This window comes from Halictus rubicundus, chromosome 5, assembly GCF_050948215.1.
Source record: "Halictus rubicundus isolate RS-2024b chromosome 5, iyHalRubi1_principal, whole genome shotgun sequence".
NCBI classification, from domain to species: domain Eukaryota; kingdom Metazoa; phylum Arthropoda; class Insecta; order Hymenoptera; family Halictidae; genus Halictus; species Halictus rubicundus.
In genome coordinates, this window is record NC_135153.1 from 3,168,762 (window position 1) to 3,179,735 (window position 10,974).

Below are 10,974 nucleotides of genomic sequence, written 5' to 3' on the forward strand. Positions count from 1 at the left end.
GTGACACGTTTCTTCTCTCGTGGACACTCCGTTATCGCCAAATGAGGGGAGGGAGCACGAAATGAGGGGAAAAAGTTACTCTCTCTCTGCCAGTACCGGATTAGTCACGTGACACTGTGACACAGTCACGACAGTGACGAAACGCGTCACGTGACCCGGTCGCGGCGGAAGCATAGAGGAATAGCACGGTAGAAGGGGAAGTCAGAGTGGGGACACATGTCTTGATCTGGCGACACTGGGTTCTAATTCAGCGTTTCTAACTCGCTGGACCTAACTCGATGACCCGGAAGGTGGGGGAAACCAATTCAGCTAGGTGGTGGGGGGACACCTCCTAATCTCTGCAGAATGAGGGGATAGAGGGGCAGAAGGGGATGTTAGAGTGGGGACACACGTCTTCATCTGGCGATAGTGAGTTGTAATTCAGCGTTTCTAATTCGGTGAAATTAACTCGGAGGCTCGCGGGGTGGGGGGAACACAATTCAGCGAGCTGGCAGGGGGTCACCTGCTAATGTCTGAAGCGTGGGGAGATTGCGCCGTAGAAATGGAATTTAAAGTGGGGAAACAAGTCTTGATCTGGCGACACTGGGTTCTAATTCAGCGTTTCTAACTCGCCGGACCTAACTCGATGACCCGGAAGGTGGGGGAAATCAATTCAGCTAGGTGGTGGGGGGACACCTCCTAATCTCTGCAGAATGAGGGGATAGAGGGGCAGAAGGGGGTGTTAGAGTGGGGACACACGTCTTGATCTGACGATAGTGAGTTGTAATTCAGCATTTCTAATTCGGTGAAATTAACTCGGAGACTCGCGGGGTTGGGGGAACACAATTTAGCGAGCTGGCAGGGGGTCACCTGCTAACCTCTGAAGCATGGGGAGATTGCACCGTAGAAATGGAATTTAGAGTGGGGAAACAAGTCTTGATCTGGCGACACTGGGTTCTAATTCAGCGTTTCTACTTCAGTGGACCTAACTCGGTGACTCGGGGGTGGAAGAACCCAATTCAGCTAGGTGGTGGGGGGACACTTGCTAATCTCTGCAGCATGGGGGAATGGTGCGGTAGAAGGGGAAGTTAGAGTGGTGGAACGAGTCTTGATCTGGCGACGCTGCTATCTACTATCGAATCAATTCTGAAGCACTGGTCAAGCATCGAAGAAGCTGCCCACGTTATCTGTGTGTACAAACTTCCGACGCGAACGTTCGAAAGTATTCCCTGAAAGATCGGGCGCTCGTCAGCAGCAGCGTCTCTATAGAATGTTTCAGCGGAGCTTGAACGGGCTATACAAGATCACAAGTTTGGCTTCCGGCTCGTCCCTCGTTAAATAATTGCTGAAAGAATTTCTATTAGAGGAGGTCCCGCGGAATAGAGGACTCGGAAGGCCGTGGAGAAAAAGCGAACGAAGACGAGCACCGATTGGAAAGGCCAGGGTCCGGTCGAAAACTAATTAATTAGCAATGAGCCAAGGACGCCGGCGGAATTTCTGCCACTAGAACTATGAAACTCCAGCAATTTCTCCGGGACGTCGTTTTCGGTGATCCTCTGCTCGCGCAGAGGGGCCGTCGGTGCGGCGAATTAAAAGTTTCCGCGGCGCGAAACGTCAGCCGGAAAATTAATCGACCTTTGAGAGGAATGCCGCCTTAGAATTCCACGACGAAACGGTTCGAGTGTTGTCGATCGCGGCGGAGCCTCGCTCCCCTCGGAGGAACACCGATTACCGAGATATCGTCCGACTATTCTAATCTCGAACGCAATTAGATGGGAAATCTTATCAGATCGCGAATACTTCGCGTGCCCTAAATACGTTGATCTCGATTTTTATTTTTTTTTTTTCTCCTCTGTGATAAACGATTTATCGGCGTCCGGATGCACCGAACGGATCGACCGGAGCACCGTTTTAACAATCCTAGGCGATCGATAGTCGATTCGAAAGATTAAGGTGATAACGACACGCGTCAGAAGGCGAGAACGATTGGAAAATATTTCTTTGATGTCGCTCTGTGTCATTTATTCGAAATTTTTTCTTAACGAAACTCAATAGAGACGCTCGATAGGAAATCTTGAGATTGTGCTCGAGTTTAACGGAATCGGTCTAGTTATTAAATGGCTAAATAGTTATCGATCTCGAGTGCGAGATATGTCTGATAAATGGAGTAAGGTATCTCCTCGATAACCTGCGGCGATTACGATAAAGAGAATAAAAAGTGAATCCATGCAAAATGAACGGCAGATTAATCGGAATGCAGTCGATTCAGGGATTAACGTGACGCGGAACGTTAATCTAGCCGGTAGCTGTCCACGGTCGGGGAACGTGTCGAACGAAAATGGGATAGGATCCCTGAAAGCCTGATCCTGAGACAAAGGACACGGAACGGAGAATGTTACGTTCTGATGAGTCGTGCGCTTTGTACGTACCTCTGGGGGTTTTCCTAGGGGTAATTAAATGTTGCAGCTACGAACAGAGGAAACACAATTTGGGAATGTGGCGAGCGCTAATGTTTTTCGGTGTTTCGTCGAGCGAATCTGATAAGCAAAAAGAAAAAGCAGATGGAAAGTAACCTCGCGAAAGGTATACCGAAGGATAGCCCGGTATTAACCCTTACCACTCGAATGGCGACTGTAAGGCGCCATTAAAAATTTCAGTATCATTATTCAAAATATTTTTTACACTATTAAATATGTTTGTATTTAATAAATTACTAAACACTTCAGTATTGTACGAGTAAATTGCACGATTTTCGTATGTATACCATGCAAACAAAATCTATAGAAGGGAAATATTCTAGGTCGAAAGAAATGTTTCATTTTGGAGTGAAAATTTCTTCGAGTGCAAAGGGTTAAAAGGAAATTCGATTCGACGTCGGGATTGAAAGCAACGTTTCTACCCGCGGCGTGTTTGCGTATTCGCGCGGCCGAACGGAGAATAAAAATGTGTCATCGCGCGACGCAGCGTTCGGGCGAGTAACGATGATTTGTTTTCTATTTATAATGGAAAATCGTCGCGATCGTTCTTACGAAACGGAGCGCGACGCTCGATTGCGATACAGATGAAAGTGATTAATAAAACGCGTGACTAAACCGGATCGGACACAACGGACAGGGGATTCGTTGACAATGGACAAAGCCCGGGAGACACATTACACAATTGACATTCAGAACTGTCGCAAGCTAATGCCAGTTGCCGATCTGTTTCGCTGTACTGCATTGAATACGCACCGCAACATAAGCCGGTCGCTGCTGATCCATATATTTCCTGACAAAATCTCTAAATCAGCGCAGCCGATTAACCCTCAAATTCTAACGGCCAATCGCCGAGGAATGATTGGTCCCTGGTTACTAATGAACGTTTCGCTGAGACACGCTAGCTGGCAATGTGCGTCATAAACCTGATTAAATTTTCAGCGGAAAGTTCGAGCAGATGTCTTGAAAAATTTCAATACAGTCGAAAAAGTCTCCGTGCACACTTTAAAACAAAATAAATGTTCGAATATTAATTCGGACGAATTGAAATTTTTTGGATTACAAAAGGGTGTCCCAAAATGTCCTGACATTTTAATTTATTAATAAAACGTATTTTTTTTTAGGTATGAATGCTTTTATTTTAATATAACGTACAAACATGGAGGTTATGTGTGGAACACAATATTTGATAAATGACGGCCTTGTGTGTGTGTCCCTGCTTGCAAACGTTCCCTCTTTTGACGAAATTTTCGATAACAGTTTAGCGTAATTGCGGACTAATTTCAGCAATGCTGCGTCCAATTTTTTCCTTGAGCTCCGGAATGGTCTGTGGATCATTGGCATACACTTTTCCTTTCAGAAAACCCCTAAAGAAAAAAGTCCAATGTCGTCAAATCACGCAATCTTGGTGGCCAATTCACATCGCCGCGGTGCGAAATAACACGACCAGGAAACTTCGTCTGCAGTAACTGCATTGTTTCGTCCGCAGTGTGGCATCTTGTTGGAAGAATATGTCTTCCAAGTCCATGCAGTTCAATTGATTCCATAAAAAGTTGGTTATCACGTCATGATGGCGAACACCAGTGACGGTAACCGCATTTCCAGCAGCATTCTCAAAAAAGTACGGCCCAATCACTCCTCCAATCCAAAATCCGCACCAAACAGTGACTCGTGGTGAATGCATGGAAAGCTGTTGAATCACTTGTGGATTTTCGGTCCCTAAAATTCATCACTCATCGCTGAAAACGATTTTGCGAGATTGTGCGTTATGATGACTTCTCGAACCGTCTCTGCGAAGTTTTCACCATCTTTGTAGTGAATTTTCACAATTTCTATGCGTTGCTCGATCGTGTAATTCTCCATGACTAAACCTCAATACTTCCTGATGCCAGTTGCCAAAAATTAGTACTCTATGTTCACCACAAAAAATGGCGCGCAATTTAAAATGTCAGGTTATTTTGGGACACCCTTTAGAAGGATTAATTTGTTAAATGATTGAAAAAGTTGCATTTGGTCAGGATCTCGAAGAAAATAATAAAAGTCGATTTTTACAACTTCCTGATCTGGGCTTTTACCACTAGGTTTACGGAGCACTAAAAGTGACTATTTTGTATTACTTTATAAAAATAACAAGAAAGTGCTGCCCACATTTTTAGCAATATTTTTGAAATAATATATACCCAAAGAAATAAATTTGCTAAATAATTTCTGATGTATGCATCCTTAGAATCTTAATAATTTTAAATCAAAAATATTAGTACCCGTTATTTGGACGGTTCCTGTAAATCTAGTGTTAATGGACATGGAAAAATACGTAGTGCAGATTTATGTCGGTTATAGACGTGCTAAAAATTTCATTGAAATCATGCACATTTTGCATATATTTTTGTTGTTACAATTTTATGATCCTCTATATCCTGAATAAACTAAGAATTTGTTGAGTATATATATATTTCGATACTGTTTTAATCATATTTTATTTTTCTTTTTATAAAAATTCGAGAACCAATTTTTTCAAAAGTCAGTTTTGTATGTATCAGCCACTGTTCAAAAGTAGCAAATAAACCATAGATGTCTGGTCCGTGTACGAGGAATAATTCTGAATCTCCTCGATGGTGGCTCGCCGAAAAATCTCCATCCTCCAGGATTATAGAATGCATCGGGACGATAAAGATCACTAAAAAATTCCTTACTGGCCGTGTAGCACTATTGCGCGCTTATTCAAAATCCCATCGCCCCACTAGCTCGGTACGTCGTGATTTTTATCTCACGATATCGTTGCAATCGCGCTTGCGAAAAAGCTATGCTATTCTTTCCGTAGAGAAGATACGATATTACGAATGCCTGCACCACGTGCCGCTCGTGCGAAGGTGCATTGTCGTCAGATAAGGATTTTTCGCTGAATCAGAAGAACAAGCCTCCCTATAAAAGCCCGACACAACCATTGCCTAGCATTCTCTCAAGATGTTGCGAACACTGTGCTTGAGTCTTCTAATTGTTGGAGCCCTTGGTGAGTGACAACGAACAATTACCAAATCGAATTACCACTTTACTTTTCTCTCTTGTTTTCTTCAAAATTTAACCCGTTGCACGTTGTTGGCTATGGAGTCGTTTATTCTCAATATTCACATTAGCCATACTATTTTTCTTTACATTAAAAGAAAGCAAATCGATAAAAGAAATCGAAGCCAATATTAATACAAAACGAAGCTCCTGGATGATACATGACGCTGGCGAGACCCGTGTTGTTGACATATATCGAGAATTCACTGTATTTCCATTTAGAGTCGCCTATATTAGACAACATACGAGATAAAAAATGTTATTGTAGGTTAAAATTTCATATACATGTTTGACTATAATTCTTATGCAATTGTCTTTATTATTTTCACATTATTCTACTCACATTTTCTAATCACTTTTTGCAACTAACTGAATTTGAGACACACAATATAGAATCGAAAAAATTCATTGTTGATTCTCAAAGTGTTGGCATCAATGCTCAGTGGTAGTTATTAACCCTTTGCCCTACAACCACGTGTGAGACTCGTGGCCAGATAATCGAGCCAAAAATGAGTATCGCGAGCCTGACCCATGGTGCACCGGTCTGAATGTAAACAATACGTGTCACGCTCGTGTTTTGTTGATGCGCCCCACCGTAAACAGCATTGGGCGTTCTTGTTTTTGTTTCTGGCACACGCTATTGGAACTTAAATCGTGGGGCAAGGGATTAAATGAGACGACGTGAACAGAGACACGAAGGGACAAGCGGATTAATTAAATAGCACTCTCGTAGGAATGATGGTGTTCGAATTTTCGATTTAACAATTTGAATGTTTCTATTGCAGCCTTCGAAATGAAGGCGGAGCCTCCGCTTCTGGACAACCGAATCGTTGGAGGAGCCCCGGTGAATATAAAAGAGCACCCCCATCAACTGAGCCTTCAAACTACCGGACACATTTGCGGTGCCTCAATCATCAGCAGTAAATGGGCCGTCACGGCTGGCCATTGCGTAGGGTAATAACGCAAATGCGCAAAGCTAACAGTGCGCGGACACGGAATATCCTAGCGGGTTCCGCGTGTGTGGGAACTTCGTAACGGGACGGACCAGCGAAAACTGCGTTTCGGTCTTGTCGGGTCTTAGTGCCATCTCCCAGGCAACGGGAATACAGCGATTTCTCTATATATGTCGCCAAGGACTGGATGAGAAACGTCGCGGAATTATCCCCACTACCGCGGGGTATACCCCGTGAGAGGAGTGTAAACATAACACGGCTCGGGTGATACATGGACGATACATGATGCTGGCAAGACCCGTGTTGTCGACATATATCGAGAATTCACTGTATTTCGTTGGCCGATTGTCAAATTTACACCCGTTCACATTCGATCGTGTCGCCAATTGTACGGATAATTGAAAGTGCGCGCATAATCGAAGTCATGCGAATGATTTAATTGCGCGAGAAGACAGTTACGTCGATGCTAGTGTCATCGCGAAATTTCGTTATCAAATTAAATCGACTTCGGGGGACAGCGTTCGATTTCGCGTGTCGGCCGTTGCATAATGAAGAGAGGAGGGTTCGCCGAATGCCGGCCGCATATTTTCGAAAGGAAATAGGAGCCCCGGTTTCGTTGGGTTCGGGACAGTTAGTTGCTCGCGTCGCTCACAAGTCTAACCCGAGTCATTGACATTTTGATGTTCCATCGATTACAGATCGGCGCCCAGTCGCTACAAACTGAAGGCTGGCAACAACAACAAGGACCAAGGCACCGTTCACACCGTCAAGAACATCATTCGCCATCCCCAATACAACTCGCAGACAATCGATTTTGACATCGCCCTTATCGAGGTAAATTAAAACTTTCGCATGCATCATTCAACCGATATAAGGCGAGAAACACAATTACTGTGGGGGCGTCAATTACTGTGCCTATATCAATTATACTATGACATATACTATACGAATACTATACTATACTATACTATACTATACTATACTATACTATACTATACTATACTATACTATACTATACTATACTATATGAATTATACTACGAGATATATGACATATCTCTTTTTTAATATCTTTAATATCTTTAAAATCTTTTTTCATATCTTTAATATCTTTAAAATCTTTTTTAATATCTTCAATATCTTTAAAATTTTTTTAATATCTTTAAAAGAGATATATAACATACCTCTTTGTTAATATCTATAGTATCTCTTTTTTAGTATTCGTTATGGTTTAAAAGTAAGGCAGAAGGCTTAATAAGGCGATAGGGTTTAATTAATATAGGCACAGTGATCGGAACCCCCCACAGTAATTGTGTCCCCTACCTCAATCACGGGAAAGAGTGCAGTTATTTTGAGAATGGGCTTTTATCGACGAAACTGCCGTGAATGAATGAAGACTACTTTGCCGTGCTGAATTTCGATCGTTTATTAACGACTACTATATTTAACTCGTCCTTTTGTTCAAGAGACGCGACACAGTACGTTACTACAATAGCACGAGAATTGTTTATCGATATCCGATAGAGTTAACTGACTCTGCCGGGCGTAAAATATTAGATTCTTACAGTTAATATGACACCTGACACTGTGCAAAGTAAGAAAACGGTGATGCTGTTGCAGGTCAACGAACCGTTCGTATTCAGCTCCACTGTGAAACCTGTACAACTGGCTAACGCGGAGCCTTCAACTGGCAAAGTGGTAGACATTACTGGCTGGGGAGCACTCAGGGTAAGCTAAACTGTTTATACATTCATACTTCCGGTTCCTAATTAGGTTCAATATTTTCTCTGTGCTTTACGTGCTGTTCCGTTCACGCCACAGCTAGCCGTCAAGCGGGCCCTACCGGTCCGTACAGACTGGCGAGGCCTGAACGGAAAGTCCAGCGCCGGTCCCTAGGGACCGGCGTGGCGTTTAACGTGTTGGGAGATGGGGAGTCCCAATTTACTGATTTGCTAAGTTAAACATTGACTAATTTAGTGGACACATAGCCATATTAACTTCATTGAAATAGATCTGATCAAACAAGTTTGTAAAAAATACAATCATTTGAAACATATCATTTGAAAAATAAATATCTGAAAAATAGAATGCAGAATATATTTACTAAAACATTAACGTAATTTCTAAAAATTTTGCTCAGATACAAAATATTCTGTGTTTGTCGGTGACTGTAGGTTACATCGATTGAATCATTGAATGATTTTCACATTGAAAATACGAATAGTTTTAAGGATACACATTTAATCAGTTAGATCGAGTACTTTTTGTCAGGGATAAAGTAAAATCTTGAACCAAGCCGGATCCTCGGGTCTGTGCTCCGACATAGATCGTGTAGGGCTGCTATTTTATCGTGACCTCACCGACCGCGCCGAATGTAGAAAACGACATGTAAACATGAACCGGGCGGCTGAACGCAATGCATACCGTCAAATAAACCGCTAAATACAGTTTATATCGTGTTTAGTGTCGTTCTATACTATTCTATACAACACTATTATACGTTCTGTACTATTTTTACAGTGTCGTGTTTTGCCAATTCATTTTTGTCATAAACACCTAAAATCCGCAGTTTACTAATGGTGAAGTCTTGATCTAAGCACAGTCGAGTCCGTGCTGTGACATATATCGCGTAGGGCTACTACTTTTTTGTGACCGCGTCGACCGTGCGGTCGAAGGCGCACTACATACCGTCAATTCAACCACTGAATACAAATTATAGCGTGTTTAGTGTCATTTTAATCAGAAAAATGCCACGAATAAGTTGGCGAAAGTCCCATAATGAAATAATGAAAAATAAAGAAGTTTTGTAATTAGATTAGTAGTGGTTCGCACCGATATACTCGATCCGGTATCGGATGACACAGCATGTTTACAGTGTTCGGTGACCGACGGAGGCAGGTCGAGCTTCTTGGCCCCTCGCGGGGTATGCCCCCCCCCCCCCCCCAGTGGAGGGGGTAGGCGAACTGACTAAGATCGTGTAGCTACGTTCGGCTTAGATCAAAACTTTACTGTAGTATGTTCTGTTAAAAGGGACACGAGTACGATTTCAACTGTAACAGTAACAGATGCTTGCTGTAATAAATGCTTGACGATTCGCGATATGATGTGTTTAACATGAATGTTTGATTTTTGAAAATTGTTCGTTTAACCACTTTGCAGGAGGGTGGAGCGACGTCGCCGGTGCTTCAGAAGGTGTCTATCCCCATTGTGGCCAGAAAGCAGTGTCAGGAATTGTACGGACGCGCGAACTCGATCACCGCCCGTATGATATGCGCTGGATACACACAAGGAGGCAAGGATTCGTGCCAAGGTGATTCTGGTGGCCCACTGACCTCTGGCGGAACTCTTTATGGTATCGTCTCTTGGGGCTACGGATGCGCTAGACCGAAATACCCTGGTGTCTACACGAACGTGGCTAGCCTTCGCTCGTGGATCAAGCAGAACTCCGGCGTTTAACCGGGGATTCGTTCCTTTCTTCAATAATTCAATTCTTTCATCTTTATACTGTCTAATCTGTCTTCCAATAATAATAAATGAATTAGTTCATTCCAAAACTGGTTATGTCCACTCGAGATCAATCTAAGATATTTTGGGGATCTTCTATTTCGAACGTCCCAAATGAAATTTTAAATGTATAGCTTCGACGTAATATCACACTAATACTAATTGACACGTTGATTGCCAATCACGAGTTAACTTCTGGAATTTGCATTGAAATTTTGGATGCTGGGCGTCTACAATTGACAAGTCATTCTGGCACCAGGAAAAACATTTTTTCATTTTTTGAAATACAGTCGAGAAACAAAATTAAATATTCAAAAAATACAAAAATAGTTCTTAAAGTCTGTCGAGTCTGTACATAAAGTTTTCAAAATATTTTGAGTCAATGTTACGGCAGTCAATGTGTTAAAAGTATTGCACAAAATTTGAAAAAAAAAATTATGTATAACATTTGGATATACCATATATGTAGTTTTGCTAGAAAACCTTTCGGACATAGCTAGTTTTGTAAGCAGCTTGTAAGCGCAAAATAAATTCAGACAGTAACTAATAATTTAATCTGTTACTAAAATTAAATCTTTATTCATTTGTTTATGTTAAGACACAAGAAAGATTTAAATAAATGATTGTAAATATAGAAAGCTACATGTGTATTTTTATTTCTTTTAATTAGCTTTTTCTCTTGTCTTTCTTCATATACTTCTCCTTCTTCTTCTTCTGGGAAGTTCTCAATCAAATCTATTGTTCTGCCTCGTTCATCAATTACATTTTTATAGTAAATCATTCATATTTTGCCAGTCATTGTTATAATGTTTTCTCGAAAGCTTATCAACGTCAGACGAAGTTTCTTCACTCTTGATATCTCATTTGTTCTATTGCACACTCATGCATACAATCAATTTTATATTTCATTGTAGGGGCTTATAGCTCCTGCTATAATATTCACTTTATGCTGGACACGGTAACTTTTGAAATCAACTTTAAAGTACCTACTATGTTGATACT

General features: G+C 41.8%; 1 protein-coding gene across 2 annotated transcripts in view; it reads left to right on the forward strand.

Moving 5' to 3' along the window:
* LOC143353996 (trypsin-1-like) overlaps positions 1-10,614 on the forward strand; it is a 315,355-nt gene extending 304,741 nt beyond the window's left edge. Inside the window, exons 1-5 of one of the 2 annotated variants that reach the window (XM_076787649.1) lie at positions 5,366-5,463; positions 6,302-6,470; positions 7,168-7,303; positions 8,089-8,196; positions 9,628-10,614. In XM_076787649.1, the coding sequence (XP_076643764.1) occupies positions 5,418-5,463; positions 6,302-6,470; positions 7,168-7,303; positions 8,089-8,196; positions 9,628-9,924 (756 nt within the window). In that variant the 5' untranslated portion in view covers positions 5,366-5,417 and the 3' untranslated portion in view covers positions 9,925-10,614. Of the gene's footprint in view, positions 1-5,365; positions 5,464-6,301; positions 6,471-7,167; positions 7,304-8,088; positions 8,197-9,627 lie in introns of those variants that run through there. The other variant, XM_076787650.1, reaches the window with a different exon arrangement.
* Positions 10,615-10,974: the final 360 nt, after the last annotated feature.